The sequence below is a fragment of the Crinia signifera genome, chromosome 12, assembly GCF_055691185.1.
Source record: "Crinia signifera chromosome 12, ASM5569118v1, whole genome shotgun sequence".
In the NCBI taxonomy this organism is placed as follows: Eukaryota; Metazoa; Chordata; class Amphibia; order Anura; family Myobatrachidae; genus Crinia; species Crinia signifera.
Genome location: NC_139228.1, coordinates 20,185,687 through 20,212,650, shown reverse-complemented (window position 1 = coordinate 20,212,650; position 26,964 = coordinate 20,185,687). Strand labels below are relative to the sequence as shown.

Sequence of the window (26,964 nt, the reverse complement as noted above, 5' to 3'; positions counted from 1 at the left end):
GGGGCGCGACCGGCATGTCGAGTGCCGCCGAAGCCCAGATCAGTCTTGGAGGGGGTCACTGGCAGAAACCCCCTGGCAAGGTAAGACTCCACACCCTTGCGTCATGTCACGCCAATCCCCGTGTTGATTGACTAAGTTACTAGAGTTCGTAAAGGGATGTTGCCATGATTCTGGTAGCATCAAACTAGCGAGGTCTTCTTATATAAATAACTCAGACGGACATCTGACTCAATGACCATACTGTAGCTGTTTATGCCTAATAAGTTAACTGGGATTTACAACACTCTCTGTTCAAATCAATAGACTTTGTGGAGGAAGTTCCTTACCAAAAAGACTGCTTTCCGGTTAGCTATCCCCACAGTTAGAAGAGTTTGGGAGGTTGTGGGTTTTGTATTCTAAAAGCTTCCTCTCATCCTCTACCATGGAGCCATGGATGATCTTAGAACCAAACATTGCTTTCGGCCGAAGGTGGTCTCTGAACTTTATATGAATCAAGACATTGTAATGCAAGCCTTGGAACTGTTCGGTCTCCAGAAAAGAACTTTCTTCATTCTTTGAATGTTATGAGGGCATTGGACCCAGGAATTGCACAGGATAGATGACTTGTTAAGATGTTCACAAGAAAGGCTGGGACCTGTCAATCAGACAACTGTACGGTAATTAACCAGTTTTGACTAAAACCAGCCCACGTCTTCATTAAAAATGTGATGGAACATGCTACCAGACTGGGGCAGCCCCTGGGAGATGTTTCCTCTGAAAAGTTGTGAGAGGTGACCACCCAATCTTCACAAAACTCTCTACATGTACTAATGTGGCCAAGATTTGCACACAAGATTCTATGCACAGGAACTCCTGATTAAGGCCAGTTTTCAAATGTCTCCAGTGTCCCATAGTGTATGTTAAACCAATAAATATCATGTTAAATCCTTCTACCAGTTGTGGAACATGGAAGGCCTTGCTTTATACGCTTTGTTTTTGTGTCTGCACTGGTTTCAACCACGGTTATCCACGTTAATATGGTAGTTATCACTAGAACTCATTGGTTCTCTTCTCTCCACTCCTGGTCTGTCCTTTAGGGGTTTGTTTGACAAACCAAAGTTCTCCTGGCAATGGCATATAGAGAGGGTGAGGTTCTAGTAAGTTTAAAGTGTGCAAACTCCTATCACCTCACTCTATAACCATATACTGTAGTCTCCAGTCCAAAAATAAGACAGCTAGAAAATGATGTAACATACATTGAAAAAAGAAATCGCATTATTTACTTAATGTTCTAAGAGTACAGCAAATTCCGTGACCATTGGTACATACCAGTCTTATCCTGCAATGAAGTAACTCCTGTTTCATCTACAGCCAAGATGATTTTTGAATTCGCATTAGACTCTAGTCGAGGGTTCTTGTTGCCCATTTTCACATGGGCCTCGTTAAGTTTCGATAGGTGGAACAGGCTAGGCCGAAGCCTGTGTGTAATATAAGCTGCAAGTCTGTTAGCCGGATGAAGCGCTCCCATTTGGCCCAAAAGCAATTTGGCTTGAGGGTAACTTTTGCCGTTGACCTACCATAAGGAAAAAAATTGAAGTAATTTAGGTATATGTCATTTTATATTTCTACATATCTTAGAATATAAAAGGGAGTCTGGTCTCCAAGACAATGCTTATGGGATATATTCAATGCTCTACCGCTATTCCCGACAGGGGAAATAGTGGCGGGTCCCTGTTCAATGCTGTCTTTACCAACAGCATTGAACAGGGATTACAGCAGAATGGACCCAACTTCAGAAGCTTCGGGCCCGTTCTGCTGATAACGGCCATAGATTGTCATGATCCCGGCCGCAGATAGACAATCCACGGCCGCTTACGCGGACACACCCACTTTTCGCTGATCAGCAGGCGTGACACTGAATCCCGTCTGCCAATTTGCTGTTGGGCAGACGGGATTCCACTGTGAGTGTTTGAGATATCTGCTTGGTCTAATGCTGGCCATACACTAGTGCGATTTGGCAACAGATTCCAATGAATGAGAAGTCGCAGTCATGTATTGGGGCCTAAAGGAAAGAACATTAGCTTCATGCTGGTATTTTACCAATATTCACTATAAACTAGGTAAAATAGTTGCTATTATATTAGTTGAAAGGAAACAGGGACTGTTTGAAGGCAAGTACTATGCAATAAAACCTTATTGGAAGAGAAAATGATAACTATAATATAGACCAGTAATACCTGAATCAGCTCGGATTGTTTGGTGGTGGAGTTCTTTAATCGAGCCACTAGTTTGCCTGCTGGGAGGACTTTGGTGTAGAACGGCAGACCCTTCCCTCCAGGCGACTTTGTTTCTTGGTCCTCAGAGCTATCTTGGGGTTTTTGTTCTAAGGGTTTCACGCTTTCAGTCTCCAACTTTACAGGCGGTGGCTTTGTGGTGGTTCGAACCGTTTTCGGACCTGAAGCCATGGAGATCTTCACTCGAGAAGAAGCGGTAGACAACACGGACTTATCTCCACTCTTATTCCCAGGCAAAAGTTCAATATTGAAGCTGCCCACTTTAAAGGATTGAGTTTCTCGTTTATTTATGTTCTTTGACACAATATTGCGGGTTTTGCGGCGGTCCTCTTCCCAGTTGCTGTCTACGATCTCAATCAAATCTGAGTTACCATTGTCTTTCCGGCGCTTTTTAGCTACATGGTCTGTTTAAAATGAACAAAATAAAAATAACCAGAAAAATGAATACAGGGCAAAACACAGAGTAAGATAATATTATTCATGAGCATTATAGAAGGAGAGTTAATAAAAGCTTTGCAGCATTACCCTGCGCTCTTGTGTCTTCCATATTCTGCTCTCGCAATTTGCTTGATTTAGGACCACGCTCCTAAAAACAAAAATATACACAATAAGGAGTGTGTGGCAATAATACATTTAAAATACACAAACATTTGTAATACCATTGATCCACCATGTCACCTCTACATTTACAGATCAGCACACCTCTCTTGGGATTCAGCGCTGCCCATATCTCAAAGGAGTAGTGGTTCCATAGTACAATTATTATATGAGAATCCCTCAGGGATTCCCACGTACCCAACAGGCCTGCATACACATGTATCAATGTAACGGAACATGTGCAGCCTCAATGTGTATTGTCGCCTATACAATGGAAATAGCTGGCCATGTACAATAACATCATGAATGTTGGCCAAGGTAACAAAAAAGCGGGCAGTAGGATACCAGCTGTAGGGGGTATTCAATTGCCTGTGATAAGTTATAAGCTTTTGAGCCGAAAGGGCTATCACACATGGGATCCAGGATAATGTTTTAGGACCCATGTGTTATCGGGTGAAAAATGAGTCACCTGTGGCTGCGTATCAGGAATTCTGTTTTGCGTGCCTGAATCAGAATGTCCAATAAGTGCAGCCTTGCTGGGCTAATTGGATAGCTCTCGGGGGTTCCAATAGCTGCATGGATTTCCCGGAGCTATTGGCTACCACCCAAAATCTATATAAGGGTTGTTACTAAATTGTAAGCTTGTGAACAGGGCCCTCCTATGTCGGTTTATTACTACCCAGTTTGTTTTATCACAGTTTCCAATTATAAAGCGCAACGAAATACGCTGCACTGTATAGAAAACTGTAAAAATAATAATTACTCTTTGCAATATAGCTAGAACTACTTAATTGTAGCTAATACGGTTACTATCGTACCGCTACTCTCACTACATATTGCTACATGAATTAATGGTGTACAATAAAATATCTGGATATTCTAAAAACATACATTTGTACAAGGGGAAATCTACTTACATAACTGGAGACCAGTATAAAAAAAAAAAAAAAAACCAGGATAAGCGTTACAAAAATGTGTTAAAAAGTCCTGAATGACACCCTCATATCTGCCGATTCCAGCTGACACCCAGCAGCACCTGGAACTCACTACAGCAACCGCTGGTAGCCAGCAATAAGCTAGGGTAAGCTGCAGATACAACTCAATTTAGCGCAACATCGGCACAAGACTCGGTGATGCATTCCAGACCAGCACAAGGACTGTGTCCACATAAATTGTGGAGAGAACTGCTACCAACAGCAAACTATAACCTCAGAAAGGAAACTGGAAAGGACTGCTGTGGTAGTTCCTTTACTACACCCAATGTTACAGTATTTGGTGAGGTTTTACAGACCATTTTCCCTGTGTGTGAACCGAATGGCTTTAGTAGAATAGAACAAAAACAAGAAAAATCACAATTTAAAACTTTGATTAAAGTTAATTCATACCGAGGTTAATTTGGAACAATTAACGGCAATTTATAATTTCTCAGTTCAGAATGGGTACTGCAATGCAGGAAGCAAACCGTCAGTGATTAAAAGTCTGACGCAGATTTCAGGGCAGCAACGGCTAGGTTTGCTAAGGCATGTCGCTGCTGTTTAGGGGGAAGGAAGAGGTCACGGATATGAGTTGTTAGATGGAGATTTCCTGGCCTCTACGACGGGCAGTATCCAATGGAGAGACAGTGATTCCGTGCTACATCCTAGGACGTAGGTCTGATCACTACAGCAGCAGTAATACCACCACTTATCTGTTTTAGAAATATTAGTCATCTACCACCACTCGTGAGGAGGACATGGGAGACATTGTACAGATACAGAAATGGTCCAAAACTGAAGAATGCATCACCAAAAAAGGTTAAATATCCTGAAAATAAAGGAGCAGGGCTTCTGGTAGCCAACCCACCTTACATACGATCTATCCCTGCACCTCTAGAAACATTTGGGAAGCCTGCAGAATGGAGGACACATTGGTACACAAATGGTGGCTTTGAAGATTAACTGCTCACATCATTTTGTTCTTTACTTACTAGGAGAACCACTGTAGCAATAACCTGATGTAACCGCTACTTCCGATGTTCCCTTCCTACCTCTTTGTTACTGCAACACCCCCATGGCGATTAAATAATACATATTTGAGAAAAAAAAAATCATAAAAAAAAAAAAAAAGTCGATCAAAATACCACAACTCCTTTTATTGCTATTAAAAGGAAGAATAACTTTCACTTTCATTCTATGACAGACAATGGACTTCTCCAGATAAGTATGGTTCTACACGTGTATTGAAATTTGCTATTTGCCATGCAGTTTTCTGGAGTAGGGAGGAGCCGTCCACCACTACCATCCGACATATGACTTATTGGGCATTGGGGGAGGCTGTAATGCCAGGGTAGGGTGGGATGGGGTTCACATGGAAGGGTGCGGCTGAGATCATCCACCTGGAAGGCGGCGGTTGGGGTTAAGGGGTGGGCAGGGGTTGGGGTTAAGGGGTGGTCAGCAACCTCCTTTCCGATGCCGAGCGTCTCAAAACAGTGAGCCGCACCCTACTGCAGCTACCAAGTCGCAATACCAGTGCAGAGCGACTTTAGGCCACATCACATGGCCTCATGGCATAGAAATTTTACTGGGGGCAGAACAATTTTTTTCTCATTCTACAACTACAACTCAAATGTGTGCTTTTCTATGGATTTGTCTAAAACATTTGATAAGAAATAGCCCACCTTTCCATGGGTGTCAAAGCCATCATCTATGCACTGGTCTTTCTTGGCTTTCTCGTCTGGTGCTTTATGCTCATGGACCCTTACTCGAGCACATGTCATCATGTTGTCAAAATACTTATAGGTAGGATCCATGTCTTCCGGAGGGACCTGAAAAGTGAGGATACTTAGATACTACAAGGTACGTATAAATGAGGGACTTCCTCAAATATACAACCCCCCCCAACACACACACCAACATACTATCTGGTTTAGTCTTCTCATTTACCACATTAACATATGCTCCAAGACCAATTTCCGACAACTGGACATCTATAGAATCTACAGATTCCTTACACAGACGTGAACGCGAGTCACAAGAACATAAACAAGCAAAGAACCCTATACCCACAGTCCCAGTGTACACCAGAGGATGATAAGAAACCCGGCTTAGGGACTGCAGGGTGGAGAAAAGCTATCTGAGGCCACCACCGCTGCAGGAATCTTATGCAATTGTGTCTCGAGTAATGTATCTCCATTAAAGGGCAGAAACTCTAGAGCCTTCTTGGACTTTAAACTAGCATGCCAGGAACGAAACCAGAGAGCTCCCCTGGCAGATACGGTCAAAGATGAAACCTTGGAAGAGTGGATGCCGGAAGCAATGGCTTTCCTCAGGTTATCATTTATGGATAATAATTGTAAGTTTGCTGAGAGGAAACTGACCTCTTGGGAATCTACTCACAACTCCAAAGCCTTAGTTACCCAGACCAAAGCAAGAGCTTAGAGCAAGGATGTGCCAGCATTTAAAAATACTCTATAGGAACTGAGAGAATAGTGGACCTGACTAGTCTCACAATATGCGCATCAACAGGAAAAGGAGTCTACCACTTGGTCCTCTCAAGATTTATATCTTGTTTATTGGTATCATTTAGGGTGCTTGGGAAAACAAAGTGTGATTGTCAACCTGAAGAGAGGAGCAGTCTAGGTCTGAACCTTGTGGAAAGTCTGAGGTCATTTGGGAACCCAACTCATATCCAGGCTGAAGCAGAATCGCACTCTGATGTCAGGATCCAACACTGTTGTAAGGAGTTAGAACCTGGACGAGGCTTTGGAAGGATTGCACCGGCAGTAGGATCTGCAGCAGACTTAGAAGTGGCTGTTTTTTGCCAACTTCATCAATACGAGAGAGATAGGAACTTGAATGAATGTCCAATCTATCGGTGGTCCACAACCAGGGGCATTGAATTCATCCTGACCCCGTACTGAAGAACAATAAAGGATTCGCTGACACTTTTCACAAGCACTGGCTCAGAAGTGCCCTCTCCTGGGTAGCCCTTAAGGAGTTCCCCTTGGGAGACATTTATGTGGCCACAGGTGGGTGTATATCTATACAAGGGTGCGCACAAAGTAATAAGGTAACAACCAGATTTAACAAGGTGATCTAAACAGGATCTACAAAACCACATTTAAAAAAAATAATAATAATTTTGCGCAGTGTAACTATAGTATAAAATGATAAAAAGATGACTAAGGACATTAAGTAGCCTAGGCAGCAATATTTAACTTTTTACATATAAATTGTTAAAGAAAATATATACAGTAAAGTGCTCCAAAGACCCCCCCCCCCCCCCACCACCAAACAAACAAACAAAAAACAGATTAAGTGTCCACTATCATCACCAAGGAAGAAAGAAAGATACTGCATAACCTGGCACCCCTGTGGTGAGGCACAGAGGAGGCAGTACTCGCCTCTGAGGATCCAGCTACACAGCTTCTCTGGAGAGAATCAGCCCTATGTAACGCATGAGTAGGTGTGCCTCATCAGTCCTTTGTATACTATTCATAAACGTCCATCTCTGCATAGTACATAAAGCGACCTACAGATAAGAGATTTCACCCTAAGCCATCCCTTCTTCTATTAAAGTATATTAAAGTATCTGATTCAATGATCTTCCTGTTAACTGGTACTTCAGAGTAAGCTATAAGGTGGACAGATTCACAGTCACCAGCTACAAACTCCACCGTGGTAGCAAGCTAAATTATATTATGAGCATGGACATAGTAATATATATGTAAAATACACATACACATATATACACACACACACACACACACACACACACACACACACACACCGACTGTATTCACTTATTTACATATTTCTCCTTTCAAAATAGCTGGGGGCACCTACATGTTGAAGTGTACATAAGGAAGGTACTATAATCTCTTGTCCACCTCCCACTTTATATTGCTGGTAAATCAGAAGCAACCACGTAGACACAGAGCAGGTATTTGCCTGTGTAACAATTGCTGACAGTGCTCTCTATTGCCCAAAGCCATACTGCTCATTTTAGAACAGGCAGCCATTGCAGGTTACAGAGCAGGACAACCTGGTCCCTCCTTATATCCAACTGTAAACTAATACTCCTTTAACAGCAGCCAAAATTTCCAGGTTGGCCCCGGGAACAACCCACCTTTCACACCAACTAGCGCTGGTGTGAAAGGTTCCCAGCTAGCTAGCAGTATTGCTCCTGCGACCAGCCCGGGTTAATGGCTGGTGTGAAAGCTACGGACCTGGGCAGTGGGGTCCAGGCAGAGGTGGCAAAATCATTAGAGACAAAGGTGCTGTCTAGAAGCCACCAGCTGAGAAGTCAGCTCCCGCATGGCCATGGATAGGGATATGACCCAGTGGACACAAACGAGTGGAACCACAAGGGGCATCTGCAGAACAATGATGACAAAAGCCTATGCGATCTTGCGCTAAACAGTAAAAAAGTTTCCTTGCAGGCTGAACACGCATGCAGCCCAGGAACAGCCCTTTCCTTTTGTGAAAGCATTGGAAGTTCCCTTTGAGAACCTGTAAGGATAGAATACACACAAACACACACACACAGTACAAAGGGGATGCAGTTAAGATCCCGGCGGTCGGGATCCCGGCGTTCAGAATCCCGGCGCCGGAATCCCGACGCCGGAATCCCGACCACCAAAATGCAGACACTTTCTCCCTCCTGGGGTGTCCACGACACCCCTGGAGGGAGAATAAAATAGCGTGCCGAGCGTAGCAAAGCACCGGGCCCGCTGCGTGGCGAGCGCAGCGAGCCCGCAAGGGGGGGCGATCCACGTCCCCCCCTTGTCGGCATTTCGGCTGTCGGGATTCCGGCGTCGGGATTCTGAACGCCGGGATCCCGACCGCCGGGATTCAATACTGAATCCGTACAAAGAACTATGTGGATTGTAAGTGCAAGAGCACTGCAATAATCAAACACAAAGAATATAGTAAGTGGTCCAGGAACTGTAGCTGTGAGCAAAATACAGCATTAAAAGAAAAGCAGGCCCACAAACTATAATGAAGTTTATGCTACACTATAAAAACAAATCTAAGAACATAAAAAGTTAGGTAAAACTAACAATGGGCCTGATTCAGATCTGATCGCAAATGCAAAAATATCCGCCCCACCTGCTGCACTGCAGGCGGGGCAGATGTAACGTGTGCAGAGAGAGTTAGCTTTGGGTGAGGTGTGCTCAAACTGAAATCTAAATTGCAGTGTAATAAAACAGCCAGTATTTACCCTGCACAGAAACAAATTAAGGCCCCAAAATCCAACTCTCTCTGCACATGTTACATCTGCCCCACCTGCAGTGCAGCATGGGTTTTGCCCATTTGAGAAAGATTTTGCATGTGTGATTATCTCTGGAACACCAGGAACTTGCATAGAAAGATGTCTGCATCCAGTCTCTATGAAGGACACCCTTGGTGTTCTAGCGGTGGCTCCGTGAGGACTGAGCAGTGCTACAAGGACCGCCCACCCCATACTCTGGCCGCAGCTACTCTCAATGCCAGGAGGTGGCTTGTGCGACTGGAAGCGCCAAAACAGTCCGTTGCCTGCTCAGTGTTGAAAATGAAAGGAATGACAAAAAATCAAGTTAGGAATCAGAGGAACCTTTCCTAGACTATCAAGAAGTTTAACTCCTTGGTGCCCAGGTCTACGAAGACATCGTACCGCACAGTTCCAGTGTCCACCTAGGCTGAAATAAAAATTCCAGTTACTGGGGGGGGGAGTGGGAGTGTCTTATGCACACCTGTCATAGGTCAGTAAGCCGTTTGAGGTTCATTATAGGAGACAGTGCATTTCAAATCTGCTCACACATGAAGCCTGTAAGTCACCTTACAATATATAAACACACAATAGGCACACAGTGATTGGTTTGGCAGTGACTCCTGTGCGTGGTGTCCTTACCGCAGTAGTGGGTGTCTGATGACGGCTAGACTTAGTTCCTGTGGAGGACTTGCTCTTCTGTGAGGGTACTTTGTAGTGTTGCTCCTTGAATTCCACAAACTCTGCTTGTTTAGGAATACAAATTGGCTCTGGATCATTCTCCTTATCAGATCTATTCCAAATGGGGAAAGGTTTAGACGACTGGGATTCAGACTCCTTGGCATCTGGGGGAGAAAAAAAAAAAATCACAAATCGTAAAAAAATTAAAATCAGAGAACTGGTACGTCTATGTAAGCAGTACTTCGGAAGACCAAAACCAGTGATTAATAACAAACAGAACGATTTACCAGGCAGATGAATCTTCTTCATTTGGATAATTCTATCATCAGACGTTACATATTTTTCATTAAAGAGGCTTCTGAAAGATATCTTTCACAATATCGTCTAGTGCCTTGCTGGCTAACCTTGACACTCCAGCTGTTGTTGAACTACACATCACAGCATGCTCTGTATAAGATTTAGCATTGCCAAATAGAAAAACCAAAGCAGAGCATGCTGGGATGTGTAGTTCAAAAACAGCTGGAGTGTCAAGGTTAGCCATCATGGGTCTAGTGTGTACACACAATATCGGTAATGATGAGCACTCCTGCACGTTGCTATTGACGTCTGCTGAACTCTTTTACAAAAACATTTAAAACTTGTGTCGCGACTCATCCTATAAGATCCTAATAAGGGGATTTTTGGTTCTTACCTGTAAAATCCTTTTTTCAGAGGCCAAGGTGGATGCTGGGGTATGGGTATTCCGGGCTGGAGGTCCGGGCACCAAGGAGTACAAACTTCTTGTGGCTAGTGCAGCCCCAGGCTCCGCCCCCCTAATACCCCTTCCTGTCCTCAGAGACCAGTTTTTTAACTTTAACAAGCCGAGGAACAGGTATAGGAGAGGGGAACCATTCAACTTTTGAACATTCAAAAACCAGAACACTAAAATGTGAACTATAACTATAACTGCAAGATTTGGAGCGGTAGGGCGGGCGCCCAGCATCCACCTTGGCCTCTGAAAAAAGGATTTTACAGGTAAGAACCAAAAATCCCCTTTTTTCTTACGGCCAGTGGTGGATGCTGGGGTATGGGACGTCCTAAAGCTGTGTCCCTAAGGGTGGGACCGCTCCTGAGCTGCACTGAGGGCACCCCTGCCAAAGGCCGCATCGGCCGAGGCAAAGGTGTCGAATCGATAGAATTTAATGAACGTATGAGCCGAAGACCACGTGGCTGCCCTGCAGATGCTCTCCGCCGAGACCCCTGCCCTCAGGGCCCACGATGCCCCCACAGACCGGGTGGAGTGCGCCCTTATCGAATGCGGTACTGGTCGTCCCACCAACAAGTACGCTTGCCTTATGGTCGACCTTAGCCACCTAGCCAATGTGCATTTTGAAGCAGGCCAACCCAGCTTCCGGGCATCAAAGAGGACAAAGAGAGAATCAGATTTTCTTATCTGTTCAGTTCTGGTCACATAAATCTTTAGGGCTCGAACAACATCCAAAGAGACATCGTTATCCTGCGATTCTGTGGTTGTTTTATACACTGGTACTACTATTTCCTGATTTATATGAAATCGGGATACAACCTTTGGGAGGTAGTCCAGTCTAGTTCTAAGAACTGCTCTATCTTCATGAAAGATGAGCAATGGGACCTTACAAGAGAGGGCCCCTAAATCCGACACTCTGCGCGCTGACGCAATGGCTAGTAAGAAAACAGTCTTCAGAGTGAGCCATGAAAGAGAAACCGATTCCAAGGGTTCGAATGGGGCCTTCATCAAACTCTTCAGCACCAAGGTAAGGTCCCATGGGATTGCCGGTGGACGTATGGGAGGTTGTAGGTGAAGAGCTCCCTGTAGAAAGGTATGGATCGTAGATGACGTAGCGATCTTCCTCTGGAAAAGGACAGAGAGAGCCGACACTTGAACTTTCAAGGATGAATGGCTCAATCCCATGTCCAAGCCTGCTTGTAGAAATCCTAAGACCCTATCCAACCTGTATATCCTTGGGTTGAACCTCCTGGGCTCACACCAGAGAAAATACCTTTGCCAGACTCTGTGGTACACCCTAGCTGACGATGGTTTTCTTGCCGCCAGCAGGGTCTTGACCACTGTAGGGGGAAATCCTCTTCTGCTTAGGATCGACTCTTCAATAGCCACCCCGTCAAAGCCAGCCTGGCTAAGTCGGGGTGTAGACACGGTCCTTGTGACAGGAGGTCTGGCCGGAGGGGCAATGGAACCGGTGGTGCCATGGCCATCTGTAACAGGTCTGGGTACCATGATCGTCTCGGCCAATTCGGGGCCACTAGGATCATGGTCACCCTCTCTCTCTTGAGGCGTCGAAGTAGCCGGGAGATTAAAGGGATTGGTGGAAATGCAAATACCTTTTGAAAAGGCCAGGGGGCCGATAGTGCGTCTACCAGACACGCCTGTGGGTCCCTTGTCCTGGCTCCGTACCGGGGGAGTTTTTTGTTGTGTTTTGAGGCCATAAGGTCGACCTGTGGCATTCCCCACTGACCTGTCAGGATTGTGAACACTTCTGGATGGAGGGACCATTCCCCTGAGTGGATCGTCTGCCGACTCAGGAAGTCCGCCTCCCAGTTCAACACTCCTGGAATGTATACTGCCGACAGGGTGAGTAGGAATTTCTCTGCCCATATGAGGATCTGGGTCACTTCCCGCATGGCCGCTCGGCTCCGGGTCCCCCCCTGATGGTTCACATATGCGACTGCCGTCGCGTTGTCTGATTGTATTCTGACTGGTTTTCCGTGAAGAAGGGTTCCTGACTGCTCGAACGTCCGGGAGATGGCCCTTAGTTCCAGCACATTTATTTGTAGCTTTGTTTCCTTTTGAGACCAGAGGCCCTGGAATGACTGATCTAGGGTTACAGCCCCCCAGCCTACCAGACTGGCATCCGTTGTCACAATGATGTAATTGTGGTTTGCAAAGGACTTTCCCTTTTTCAGATTGTCTGACAGCAGCCACCACTGTAGGGACTGTCTGACCATGTTTGATATGATGAGGAACTGTCTCTTCAAATCCGCGTGTGATCGGTTCCAGCGAGACAACAAGGCCAGCTGGAGTGTTCGGGAGTGGAACTGGCCGAATTCCAGCATTGGAAACGTGGATACCAGTTTCCCCATTAGTGTCATACAGAGATGAACTGACACCCTGCTTTGCGACAGAAAAACCTGGACTTGTGAGTGAATGTCCTGTATCTTCTTCTTGGGAAGAAACACTCTCTGGGTCTCTGTATCTATTAGTGCCCCCAGATGAACCATGGTGGATGAGGGAGTCAAGCTGGACTTCTTCCAGTTGATTATCCACCCGTGAGATTGGAGCATGTCCAGCGTCATCTGGAGGTGGGCCTGAATCTCCTCCTGTGACTGCGCTACTATCAGTAAATCGTCCAGGTACGGAAGAATTCGAATGCCTAGGAGGTGCAGGCGAGCCGCCATCACCGCCATGACTTTCGTAAACACCCGGGGGGCTGTTGAGAGTCCGAACGGGAGCGCACGAAATTGAAAATGGCGATCCAGTATCGCGAATCTGAGGAATCTCTGATGCTCCTGCTTGATTGGAATATGCAGATAAGCATCTTGTATGTCCAGAGAGGTCATCAGGTCTCCTGGTTCTAGAGTGCTTAGAATGGAGCTTAAAGATTCCATCCTGAATTTTGGGACCCTCAGGAACGTGTTGAGTTTCTTGAGATTCAAAATCGGGCGGAAGGACCCGTCTGGTTTGCTGACCAGGAACAGGTTTGAATAGAAACCCGTCCCCCTTTGGGAGTGTGGAACCGGTATAATCACCTTCTGTTCCAACAGAGTTGAGACTGCAGTCTCGAGGGCTCTTGCCTTGAGCGGGTCCTGTGGCAGGCCCGTTGTAAAGAATTGTGTTGGGGGTCTGGAGCAAAAGGTCAGAGCATACCCTTGCAATACTAGATCCAACACCCAGGAGTCCGATGTGGAACCTGACCAGGTCTCCGCAAACTCCAGAAGGCGACCCCCCACCCATGGCACTTTCTTGGTGTGCCCGGCGTCAGGCCGCTGGCTTTTCCGCCTGTTTTGGGGCCTGGCGACGAGCTGCCCAACCCTGCTTGGGCTTGGACTTCTGCGTCTTTTGTGAGGGCTGTTGAGCCCTAGTTGGCCAGGATCCTGTATACTGTGATCTGCCCCTGGAGGGACGAAAAAACCGAAAAGCCTGTTGCCTAGGTTTTGCAGTTCCTGTGGGCAGAAAAGCCGACTTTGAGGCTGCAATGGAAGTGACAATCTTGTCCAATTCCGATCCAAAGAGGATGCCCCCCGTAAAAGGTAGGGCCTCCAAGGCCTTCTTTGAATCATTATCGGCCTTCCAAGATCTGAGCCAGAGGGCTCTGCGTGCGGCCACCGATACTGCCGAAATTTTTGATGCAAAAATTCCTGCATCCAACACTCCCTCACTTAGGTAGGAACTAGCCTCTCTAATATTGTCCACAAAAGACATCAACTCAGATCTTTTAGTCCCTGACTGCAGGCCCTCCAAGAGCGCATCTGCCCAGTGTGCTATAGCTCTGGTTGTCCAGGCTGCCGAATAGCTAGGCCTAACTGCAGCCCCTGCGTTAACATATATGGACTTGAGGAACTGATCCAGCTTTTTATCTACTGGATCTTTTAAGGATGTTACATCAGGTATGGGCAGGGCCGTTGCCTTAATTAGCCTGGTAACGTGGGCGTCCACCTGAGGGGGTTCGTCCCATTTCTTGTGGCTGTCTGGGAGAGGATAAAAGGAAGAAATCCGCTTGGACACCAGGAATTTCCTGTTAGGATGTTTCCAGGCCTCTTCAAACAGGTCATCCAACTGCTTTGATTTAGGGAAAAAGGCACTATCCTTCTTTTTGCGTTTGAACACTGGTTCAGTATCTATCCCCTCTGCAGCGGCCTGAGTATCCGGCTCCTTAATGTTAAAGGTGAGCCGTATCAATTTAATTAGACTATCCACTCTGGATTGAGACATGTGATCCTCAGTATCAGCGTCCACATTATCCACTAAATCAATGGCGCCCCCATCTTGGTCGTCCCCAGTTCCATCGGCCTCATCATCTGTGTCCTGTGGGAGAGGCTGAGTTGCCTCACGTCTGGACGGTCTATTTGAACTAGACCCTGTCAGGACATTTTGTAGTGAGGATGAAACCTGCACCAAACCCTGGACTGACTGAGATAGACCTGCTACCCATGCTGGTTCTTGCTGGGGCTGGGCTTGGGGTGCCGGTACGGCAGCGGGGTTACGTGACGCTGCCAGCTGGGAAGCTAATTCCCTCATCGCAGAGGACAGGTCTGCCGCCCAGTCCGGTCTGCAGGGAACATCCGCATTGGGTTGCGAACTAGGCCCCGGCTGAGAGCAACGGTCACAGAGGCCTGCGTGGTTCTGCTCTGCACTAGCAAAATTTTCTTTGCACACTGTGCAAGTATATGCATGCAACGCTGGAGCGGGACCAGGCCTACGGGATTTCCCCTTTGCTGACATGATATGTGTATGTATCGCAGTAAATTAGTAACCTGAGTTAACTAAACACCAGCGCTATTGTATGTGGAATTGTCAGTCACTATATAAACGAATAAGTGACCTAATACTGCACTCTCTGGCACTTCTACAGAGAGAGATGTGGTATATGAATACTCACATTAACATAACAAACTGTGAAAAATAACAAAGACAGAAAAAACACTGCAGTATACAACTCCTCACACAACCCATACACACAGGATTCGGCACTTTGTTTCCTGCACCTACACCATAAAAGTGAGGTGAGGATAATATAACCTGTCACTGATAACAGTGGAGGCAAAGGGGGGCGATTTCTTTAGCTCCTCTCCGTTTAGCAGGCAGGTAGCAAGTAAGCTAAAATGGCCCCCGCTGTGACACAGGTGGGAGGAGAGGAGCGCTCGCGGCGGGAACCCAGGACAGGCTATTGCCGCGAGCAGGGGGGCGGAGTTTTCTTATACTCCGTCCCCTCCTGGAACCACCAGCGTAACTCTCTAAACGGCGCCTCCTGAGAGAGATATGCTTACGCAAAAAACCATGGTGGTCTAGCGGTTACTCAGCATGAGCTGAGTACTGCTGCCAGGCCTCCGGCGGCGCCCCTCCGCCGGCGGTGTGAGCCGCGACTCCGGCTCCCTCACAAGTGAGAAGCCGCTTACCTGCGCTTCTCCCGGCTGCAGCTCCCTCCAGTGCCTGAGGTGTCTGGTGTGAGCGGCCGACAGGTCCGTCCACCAGACGCCGGGAGAAGCTCTGCCGTCAGCCGCAGCAGCGCTGCGCTGCCGGCTGTGTAAAAATAAAACACACAGCAAAAAAAAAAAAAAAAAAAACTGGAGTAAATTAGGGCTAAAAATGCCCTCTCCTTAGCGAGGTGCCTGTTCCTCAGAGCACCAAGGAAAAAAACTGGTCTCTGAGGACAGGAAGGGGTATTAGGGGGGCGGAGCCTGGGGCTGCACTAGCCACAAGAAGTTTGTACTCCTTGGTGCCCGGACCTCCAGCCCGGAATACCCATACCCCAGCATCCACCACTGGCCGTAAGAAAAAGTTACGTTTTCATTGTTTTTGTAAAAGAGCGCCCTGAACCCCAAATATTTTCCTTTTTCCCATGTGACTTGATATTATCCCGACTCGCGGATGCACCGCTGACCACAACCACCACCTCTGTAACAGGGCTTTATTGCTTATGTTGGTTTACGACATCACACTACACTATACTACATTTTTGTTGAACATTATCGAAAGATTGACAAACCAAATGAGGAATCAACCCCCTCTTATGCAATTTGGAAATATCGACAAGGACCTGATGTTCAGCGGGTTGCAGTGACGTCATTGAAGGATATCGGAAGCCGATATCATTCAGTGTGGACATTCATTATCGTCCGCCCGCTGTCGATATTGTTAACTATATCGACACAGACCAGGATCGGCTTTTGTGTATGGGATCAAGTTTTTAATCGAAGCATCTCTTTTATTTTTGTTCTAATAGTTTCAATCCATATGTGTTTAATATTTACTAGCTGATGTGCCCGGGCAAAGGTTTGCCGGGCTGAACACAGTACCCCTTTTCTCCCCCATTGTAGTCGAATTCTGAAAAATTCCTGCTTAGCGGGTGGCTGCAAATAACGATCACAGGGGTATATTTATCAATTGTTATGGGGGAGACGTGGTGTCAGCGAACGTTATGTGCACTGATACCGCTTCTCCCCCAAGTACGACTGTGCCGGTTACTGGTAAATCTAAAAGACAGCACACCGATATGCAGGACAATCTATGAACATTAGGCACATAAAGAATAGGTGTATGAGGACACATCTGTATATGAATCCACTCAGTATCTACAATACTCACTGCAATCAATGGATTTCCTCTTTTTTGTTTTAAAGTCTCCAACAATCTCCTTAAATGCTTTTTGCACTGGTGAGATAGCTTCAGCTTTTTTGTTTTCGGCTTGTTGATGGTCAATGCAATCCTCATTAATGGAAGATGAATAATCCTTACCCTCAGCATCATCCTCTTGTGTAGGCTTGGCTGATTTCACCTTAAATCCATCTTTTCCCAGGTATAATTTGCTCTTTAGGCAATCGCAGCTGAGCATACAGTTCACTCGGCGACAATGGGTAGGTCCGGCCACTTCGTGATTTAAACTTACACAAATACAACCCAGACGGCAAAATTCTTTGTTGCATGGTGGTGCCCGTTTGTAAATCATTTTGTTTATAGGTTTGGTTTTCAGAGAAGCCTTGGGGGGGAAAAAACAAACAGCGTATAGTTACTGTGTTGGGAGAGGACTGACTAAGCAATAAGAAGCACACATTACAATCAGCACGTTATCTACAAAAGCTGGACTGTTTTTGCTACTTGGTGCCCGTCTCCAAGGCTCCACCCCTTCCCACTGTCCCGGTGTCCACCAATGGCATGAACGAAATAGCTGGAGGCTGTGCCATGGGTGAAGCTTGAAGTTATTCGTAGCTGTAAAGTAGCCACCTAATAAATCTGTGTACAGGAGGAAAGTGTTAAGGCCCCCATACACTATGCAATTTGGGCTATGATTTTAACCCAATTCCAGCAGTTTGGGACAAGAAATAGGGCGAAATTGTCCCAAATTGCAAGTTTATGACAGCCAATAAGATCTGATGCGCGGTCCTGTACGCATTGGATAATTCGTATTCAAAAGACTGGGTGGCCGCTGATTAGCTCAGAGAGCACTCTCAGCCAATCAGCAGCCGCCCAGTCTTTTGAATACGATTTTTCAATTCTCCCTGCCGCTCCTCGGGCTTACATGTGATAAATCACGTCGGCATAACGAACGTCGGCATTTTAAAAATGTTGGTATTTGAATGTATGCCAATTGCTTGTTGGTTTTCTGACTGTCTGTATTTTAAATGTGGGGAAATCATACTGAACCCAATACAGCTGAGATGTAGGGAAGCAAAGGAGTTGTTCAGGGTTAGGTTGTTGTAAGAAGGGATGCAAGTGGGAAGAGAGGCGGTTATAGACAGTCAAGCGCTGTAACTGAAGTGTGAGAAAAGCCATGAGATCAGGAGGGAAGAGAGGGCTGCCAGATCAGGAGGGAAGAGAGGGTTGCGAGATCAGGAGGGAAGAGAGGGCTGCGAGATCAGGAGGGAAGAGAGGGCTGCGAGATCAGGAGGGAAGAGAGGGCTGCGAGATCAGGAGGGAAGAGAGGGCTGCGAGATCAGGAGGGAAGAGAGGGCTGCGAGATCAGGAGGGAAGAGAGGGCTGCGAGATCAGGAGGGAAGAGAGGGCTGCGAGATCAGGAGGGAAGAGAGGGCTGCGAGATCAGGAGGGAAGAGAGGGCTGCGAGAACAGGAGGGAAGAAGGCCCTGCTCCAAGTAGCTTACAGTCTAGAGGGAAATGTTGGCCACCTTTAGATGTATTGCTGTGTGTAAAACATTTCCGGTTTTAGAACAGTTTATAATAAGCTAAAGCAACAACATTCATATTTTGGTGAATGTGGAAGAACCAGTGTCCACAATGTTTACACAGTTTCTTTATTTGTATTAGTGGAATGCTTGGACAGGACATACTATTTCATTGTTCTTTCGTATTGTTTTTGATTGGAATTCAGAATACATAAATACACAATAAACTGAAAATTCAGTAGGCTCCCTGACCAGACTTGGGAGGAAACTATTCAACTTGTATATGAATATATCACACATCATGCTTTGGTTTACTTTTAGGTGAAATTACTCTTAGCAACAAAGGTTACAATGAATGTAATAAAAGCAGCGGTGGTCTTACCTGGGCTGTAAGAAGAGTGCAGAGAGCTAGGTCTGCACGCTCCTCTGTGATTAACGTGCGCGGCTTCCCTTCCCAGACTGCACACTCCTCTAGGTCCATAAGCTTCAATTGAGCTTTAGCAAGTCCATGAGGCTTCAGAGCCACTGGTGGACTCTGCTGCAAACGAGGGCCTTCATTTTTCCCCACAGGCGACTGAATTTTAACTTTCTGTTCGGCCACTGGTGGTTTGATCACAGGTTCGGATGTGGCAGGCAAACCCTCCACATTAGACGGTACAGGAGTGGATTTCTCCGTGCTGGGTGCTGTAACGTTTTTCTGTTTCCCTCTAGAACGGGGCTTGCCATGTTTCTCCTTCACGGTAACAAGGGAGGGCAATACTGGCTTTGGTACAGGTGTAGCCTTTGGGGTAAAGTTTCTGCGTGTATACTTGCGCTTTTTAGGTGGCAATGGAAGCGGCGGTGCGGGATCTGGGGGAGGTTTTGCCGGTGGAGCCTGCTTCTTCAATACGCTGTCCAGAGTTCTCACGTAGCTGCTGCTTTTGGTGGGGAGCTGGTAGCTAATAGAGGACACCGGCTCGTTACTACTAAGTCCTTTAAGGTCTCCCATCAGCTTAGCCTCATTTTCCAGATATTCATCAAGCTCATCACTGCAGAAGGCAGAGCGATTCTTTAAAGAGGTTTCTGTTTTGATGGCTGTAGACGAAGGATTTTATAAAAAGGAAATTAACAGATGTTAAAAAATTTTTGTTTCAATACGATCTATTACTTTCCAGAAACTTCTACAATACTAATGTATGTGATTAACCAATCATTGCATACAGCAGTGGTTCCCAAAGTCGCAGCGATGTCGCAGGGGTGCCGCGGCTGGTTGCCCTACCACGCAGCCGCATAGGGGGGGGTGCAAAAAACAGCTGGTTACAGGGGCGGGAGTAATCTACATGGGGCAACTTTCTTGGTGCACCGTAACCTGTCAGGGGTGGATTTAGTGGGAGGGAGCAACCGGGAACCTGCTCCCCCTGTCATTTCCGCACAATGAAGCTGCCCCCACCAAGTTCCAGTACTGTCCCAGTACCCCTACCCCATTGTTGGTTTGATGTTTACTACTGCTGCATAAATTGCTATTGCCACTGCCTTGACAAAGGTCAGTAACAGGACCGATAGGATTAAACTCTAAACTTATACTTTCATGAGAAGACTGGTGAGTGAGTGTTTTTCCCTCTTTTTGGGATCTCTGGATAGATAGATAGATAGATAGATAGATAGATAGCTCTATCCACACACGTATGTGTATTAAATCATGTATGTGTATTAAACCATTCCCAGGTTGGAGTGCAATGGCCTGTGACCACATGCTCTAATAAATACAGATACAGGGGGCTCAAAACTCACCATAATAAACTAACTCACCTTAATATAGAAATAATCAAATACATAATGGGGTTTAGGTTCATGAATTGATCAATGCAATTAAGCTTGCAGCACATCGCCAAGGGACCCCATTTCACTGCAAGTCCTACACTAACAACCAGTCTCTTAAGAACCTGGCAAAAAGTTTCCATTGTGACATAATTTAAAGAACATGCAAACAAAAGAGGATTACTGGTATATTAATAAAATCCGTGTACATTTAAATCCCCATATACAGTAATCAATATCGCTCATTTTGGCCCTTCCTAGCGATATTGTTAGTAATATTGCTTAGGATGTATGTTAAATATCGTTAACAATGCATGCTACTGTGGGTCATTAATGACCCTACCCCCAGTACTGCATGTCAATGATGACTGCATCATCAACGATGCTGGTTAGGAGCAGGGTGTGTGGGGGGAAAACCACATCACAGAGTTATCATTCAGTGTGCATGTGCTACATCGTACAGCCAGGAGTGCCAACTAGGTCGTTACCTACATCATTCACGGAGCTTATAGTCTACTCTGTATGATGCATGTCAGATACATTAGTCCATTTCTGACATTCCATCCATTCATCAACCAATAACTAATGAACTCACCTTCAAGTTTAATTGGCGGCTCTGTTGAGTTTGGAGAAAATTTATCTCGCCAACCTTTAATCTTTGTGTAATCAGTCGTCTTTCCAGTCCTGGAGACATATGGTAACCCTGAAGCTAAGGAAAAAATACAGGTACAAGATAAAAAGGGATCAAAATCTTTAAACATAGCGAGGACAATGTGTCACGGGGACACCCCAATGCTGCTCCTTCAAGTGGGTACGCAATACCTTCACACCAACAAGGGCATTCTAGACATATGCCATCTTTCTATTTAAGCATTACATTGGACCAAAGGGCCATTAGTTTTCTGTCGAGTCCTATATACACAGATTTTCAATACCCTATTAACACTTAAGACCGATTTGGAGTCTGACCCAGTACTGGAATCACAATTATTCTGATGTAAGTAGTATTTGGAAAGCTCCTTGGCTTAGAAGATCGTTTTGTACAGTAAACAACTCCATATGGAGAGGTGTAAGATAAGAGTCCTCAAATCAAAACCACTTTCTGGCTAGGTAGATGGTGAGAAGAAATACCAGTCTTCCAAATGAGAACCATGAGATTCCCTGATCACAGTGGTTCCGAGGGAGGAAGCTGTAACACTAATTCAAGTCCCAAAGCACAAAAAGGAGGAATGAATGCTGGCTCAAGATGCATCAACTATGTGAAAAAGGTCTACACTATCTGCAGATCAATCTGAACAGTAGTAAAATGGACAAATGAGGGGGAAAAGGTGTGTGTGTGGGGGGGGGGGGTTTCCACTGCTAGCGGCAGCATCACACTCTTCTCTATACCTTGTCTCCTACCTGCGCATCATCCTCGTTTTCTAGATTATATAGTTGTCCTCTGTATTGTATGGCATTTCCAAGGACAATCTCTGTATAGTATTTGACAGACACTTCATATATATTGTATTCTATATTCTATTCCATTGGTAAGAACACACAATATTTTTTTTATAGTCGACAGTAGGATTCACTGTGTATTGCAGGGTGTACACTAGGATACATGCTTTATTGTCTTGTCGCTAGGACACTCCCTGATTTTTATTGTAGTCACTACAGCACTCACTGGTTTGAATGGCGTTGCTAAGGAGTCATCTATATAGTACAAGATGTTGCTAGGATGCTCACTGTATGGATTGACTCTTGGATGAAGGTTACCAGAACATACACTGTACTGTATGGGGATCAACAGGGTGCTATGTATTGTATATGGGTCACGTGGAGGCTCTCTGTACTGTATTGAGGTTACTAGGACACTCTCTATATTGTATAGGGGTTGCTAGAACGCTCTCTGCATGAAATATCGGCCTTGTATATAGGTTCTTACAATGCATGTCTATCATATAAGTCCCTGAAAGGCCTGTCTCGTACAGGGGTGTATAATGATTTGGAATTGAAAATGCCCAACCTCAACATACAATAGAAATTCAGTTCAACTCGCAAAGTCCAGTTGGGCTTCAATATAATGTCATACACAAACTAGCAACATCCAATTAAAAAAATATGACAGAGGGTAGGAACGCAGTGTTCATCATTTTATCAATCACTTTCCACTTACTACAGGGAGATAATAAACTTATTATTGCTGCAGCTTCACAAAACCACAATTTGGTTGTACCCCCGTTACCCAATTTCCAGAATGACTCCTGCTGAACAGAGACTTCTCCTGATATGCGATTACTGACCTTGTGAACATAAGCCATAAACATCCCATCTTGAATTGTTGGTAAAACGTGGCAATGGAAGCTCAACTCCAAGATACCGGAGATCAATGCTCATTGTTAGGTCAACAATGTTCAGTTTTAACCCCACTGCACAAAAAAGGAACATAGCTTTAACTGATGGAATACAAAAAAACTACATTTCAATGATTGAAAACATTAACAAGATTTAGAAACCTCTTTAAAACTTTTGGATCGCACAATACCTTGTTGCAGAGCTGGGTGGATGACTTGTCTGTACCTCATTGTCCTCAGCTGAGCCACCAGCTGTCTCTCCAGCTTTGCGATCTTCCGTGCTTCCTCTGAAAAGAAAACTGCAGGTCACAAAGTGCTAAACATTCTCCAGCCATTAATTCTATCATTTGGGATGGGCAGTTGGCGACTATGAGTTGTTCGTTCACACGGGTAGCTGCAATAGATTGCACCCAGAACATACATTTTTTAACTAAACAGCCAAGGCCAATCAAGAACAAATATTCTTTGAATAGAAAAAAAAAAAAGGTATTAAGTTATCTACATTTATATAAAACGGGAATCTAGAAACGTTGTGACCAATGATTCCATAAGTTAGAGGAGTGGTTATCAGACATCATCATTGACTCTCAGGCCAAAATATAATATGATGGAAGTTCTAGTTCACATTGGATGTTGCTATAGGCAACCAATCACATGTACTTCTTTATTTAGCAACGTCATAAATAGGTTACCCATAGCAACATTCCGTGTGAAATAGTCTGAATGTAGCCACTGCCAGCTATTAAACATATGCTGACCTAGTCTAAAAAGAGGACATGACTGTACTAGCCAAAAAGGTTTCCTTTAGCCACAAATGACATTCCTTGCATCCGCTGGGTGAGAAGATATAGGTGCAGCATTCTGCTGATGTATTATGCAGCAGGAGTCTGACACCATGAGACACTGAGGCACCAACAGAACAGGAAGGACCTCGGGGAACGGATATTGCGGTTATAGTTATACCATTCTCTCCAATGGAGTCTGCCTGAGCAGGAACAGGGAATGTTGCAGTATTCTTGGGCTTCTTCTCTGTATGAACAGTCATCGCTTCCTGGAGGGGAAAAAAAGAAACATGGATCAGAGGAAACTGGTCGCTATCTATTCACAGTGCAACAGAATGGTCTTGGTAATAACAAAAAGGAGGTCTTTTTTGGAGTAAGCATTTGGTATAATGCAGGGGCTTATCTAGTACTTACACTTATAACAACCAGGAGGAGGGACTCACAGGCCTGGTGGAACTCCTCTGCATCTCTTATGTTGGCAGTTTGGCAATAAACGTTGTATCTTTTATTTGAATATGTGCCTCATGGTTATATGAATATCTTAAATAACAAATACCATACCCATAAACTTTAAATCTGTGGTAGAACAGACAGGTTATGAAATACTTAACTCTTTAATGGGTAAAACTACTTTTATGACATTCATGGGGTAGATGCATAGCTTGGTAATACCTGCAACCCAATTTCACAGGTATGGTTTGCTTTCATTACGAGAGACAGGACGGAGTGCGTGTCACACATCGTTTTGACCATCCCGTTCCAAAGTTGGCATAAATAAATGTCTGTGTGTGCCCACTGTTCTGGGCATGCACACTGACAAATGCTTGCTCTGTGTCAGACACTGGGAGATATATTTATTATTCGTCGGCTTGTTAAAGCAGCATTAAAAATGAATTAGCGCTAAATAGCCTGGTTCAGCAGTAATGTCTACTGCAGTTAGAACCATCTGTCCTTTAGCACCCTTAGCTATGTCACCGCCTGCGGAGGCAAAGTCAAGGCAAACATACTTCATTGATGCTGAGAGGATGGGGTGCCAATCAGTGCTCGGGACACACAGACGTGACCGTGTCAGGGAGAGCCCAGCCAGGCGTGGGTAAAGGAGGTCATTTTTTTTATGCAGGTAAAATACCATTTGTACTTGCTAGCTCAAATCTAAATCTTAGTATTTTTGTGCTGTATGCAACTCTTCCATCTGCCTCCCTATTTCCAATTTTTCCCTTCCGCAGACCCAACATGAATTTTGCAAAACACAAAATTGTTCCTTCTAGTTGGATTAACGTCTAACCCTAAAAAGATGCCCTATGATTATGCTTAGTTGTTAAATACCATATAAAAATGAACATATTGGTCAAAGTCGCAGCTACACTAGAATTCCTGAGATGTATGGGAAATAAGATAAGGGGTATATTTACAAAAGGTTGATTTTATTACATTTAAAAAAAAAAAAATCTATCTAAAACGATGCAGTGTTTCAGGGGCTAACATGCTTGTTTACAAACATTTAAAAAAAAAATCAATATAAAAATATCGTCGGTCAGTAAATGTGCCTTTTAGCCCCTGAAACGTATGATCATTCAGATCGACAGAACCACATAACTCAAAGAAAGATATCTCAATCAATTAAACATTGACCTACCTCTATGTCGGTTTATATCTACCCAGTTCGTTTAATCACTGTGGCCTCCAATTGTAAAGTGCAACGGAATATGCTGCACTATATAAGACACTGTAAATAAATAAACTGGCACCTGAATGTATATATAAGAATAAACAGATACTCCCCTGTAAAGATGATAATTCAGAGGGGCCTTTACAGGGGAGTATCTGTTTATTCTTATATATACATTCAGGTGCCAATGTTGAATTGATTGAGATCTCTTTCTTCCATTTGTATATTCTCAGGGGTCAGGTGATACCCCTTATCTCAATAAGACATACTGTAGGCTGCCTTCATTGCACACACACATATATCCAAAATTTTCTTAGAACAACATAACTGTATGTCAGCCACTGTGCGAGCCCCAACAGAGCAACACTTGAACAGCTCCACCAGGCCCCATCTAGTGGCTGCCAGTGCACATAACACTTTAATCCCCCATAGAGATGAGCATCATTATCCTTTTATTATATAGGATGACTTTTGCATTGGAACTTGGTCTTATTTTGCATGCAGTGCACCTATCCTGCAGAAAGGCAACTGGAAAGTGCAAGTCTCACAGAAATCTACTTCCGATGGGATTGGAAACGGCGGATTAGTCTACTTGATCATTTCTATAGTTCTAAATATTTCATGCCAGCCCTTACAATAGATAAGCTACATTATAGATCGGAAGACATAGGCAGAACACGCACACCCTTTTGTAAATGACAGATCCCCTCTTCCAGTGTCATTAAGTCACCCCCGTCGAAACGTACAAAATAACACAAAAAACCTTGTTGATTATTTCTGTGTTAAACGGCCTACTTTTCGATGTTGACCTTTTGGCCCCATCAACCTAATGCAGTGTTGATCTAGTGACTGTCAACCTTTTCAATGGTAATCTATTAAACCACTTGCCTGGATTCATTGCATGTGAGTAAGGAGGACGTTGCCTGCATCACTTGCTGCCCCGAGGGTCCCCTCTTAGATTGGGAGATCAGTTCTGCACCACTCTAAAGGCCCCCATACACTATGCGATTTTGGGACGATTTTATCCGATTTCGGCACTTTGTGAAATCGGCCCAAAATCGCAGGTGTGTGATATCTCATCCGATCCTATGTCCCATGCGCATCGGACCGGATCAGGGAGGTCGGATGGTCAGCACATAAGAGCACATCCGACCTCCCTGTATGCATATGCCTGCCCACCTGACAGGCATATGCATGCAGACTAACCGGGGGGAGCAGTGGGGCGGGCAGCGGGTCTCTGAGCGATTAGCTGGCGGTGCCGGCGAGTGCTGAGCTGGCCGGGTGGTGTGATGATCACAGATATCATTCAGCAGCACTGAGGGATGGGACGTGCAGTGGTGGGTATTAGATTTTTAAAATACCTGTCAAATGACTGGCCGTTCTCCGATTGGCTGAGAGCTCATACCCGCCACTGCATGTCCCGTCTCGCAGCGCTGCTGCTATCTGTGATCATCACACCGCCTGGCCAGGTCAGCACTTGCCGGCGCTGCCAGCTAAGCGCTCAGGGACCCACTGCCCGCCCCACTGCTCCCACTGATGAGGATCACCGCCGCCCGCCCCCTGCTCCCCGACATGTGATAAATCACAAGAGATTTATCACATGTAAAATTTGGCTCATCAAGTGCCAAATTGTATGTGAGCCTCCCGGGGAGCTCCCGGGCAGCTCACAGGAGAATTGTGTCCGACTTGTCCTAAGGACAAGTTGGCCTAATGTGTGGGGGCCTTTACAG

At 45.3% G+C, this 26,964-nt stretch overlaps 1 protein-coding gene across 7 annotated transcripts in view; it reads right to left on the bottom strand.

Moving 5' to 3' along the window:
- Positions 1–26,964, bottom strand: part of MGA (MAX dimerization protein MGA) — a 79,734-nt gene that overhangs the window by 27,001 nt on the left and 25,769 nt on the right. For 5 of the 7 annotated variants that reach the window (XM_083167438.1, XM_083167444.1, XM_083167441.1 and 2 more), the window contains exons 4-14: positions 23,747–23,834; positions 22,975–23,070; positions 22,733–22,858; positions 21,043–21,156; positions 19,033–19,724; positions 17,119–17,509; positions 9,741–9,943; positions 5,527–5,673; positions 2,799–2,859; positions 2,217–2,677; positions 1,309–1,552 (exon numbers count right to left, since the gene is read on the bottom strand). In XM_083167438.1, the coding sequence (XP_083023564.1) occupies positions 1,309–1,552; positions 2,217–2,677; positions 2,799–2,859; positions 5,527–5,673; positions 9,741–9,943; positions 17,119–17,509; positions 19,033–19,724; positions 21,043–21,156; positions 22,733–22,858; positions 22,975–23,070; positions 23,747–23,834 (2,623 nt within the window). The remainder of the gene's footprint in view (positions 1–1,308; positions 1,553–2,216; positions 2,678–2,798; positions 2,860–5,526; positions 5,674–9,740; positions 9,944–17,118; positions 17,510–19,032; positions 19,725–21,042; positions 21,157–22,732; positions 22,859–22,974; positions 23,071–23,746; positions 23,835–26,964) is intronic. The other 2 variants (XM_083167443.1, XM_083167442.1) reach the window with 2 other exon arrangements.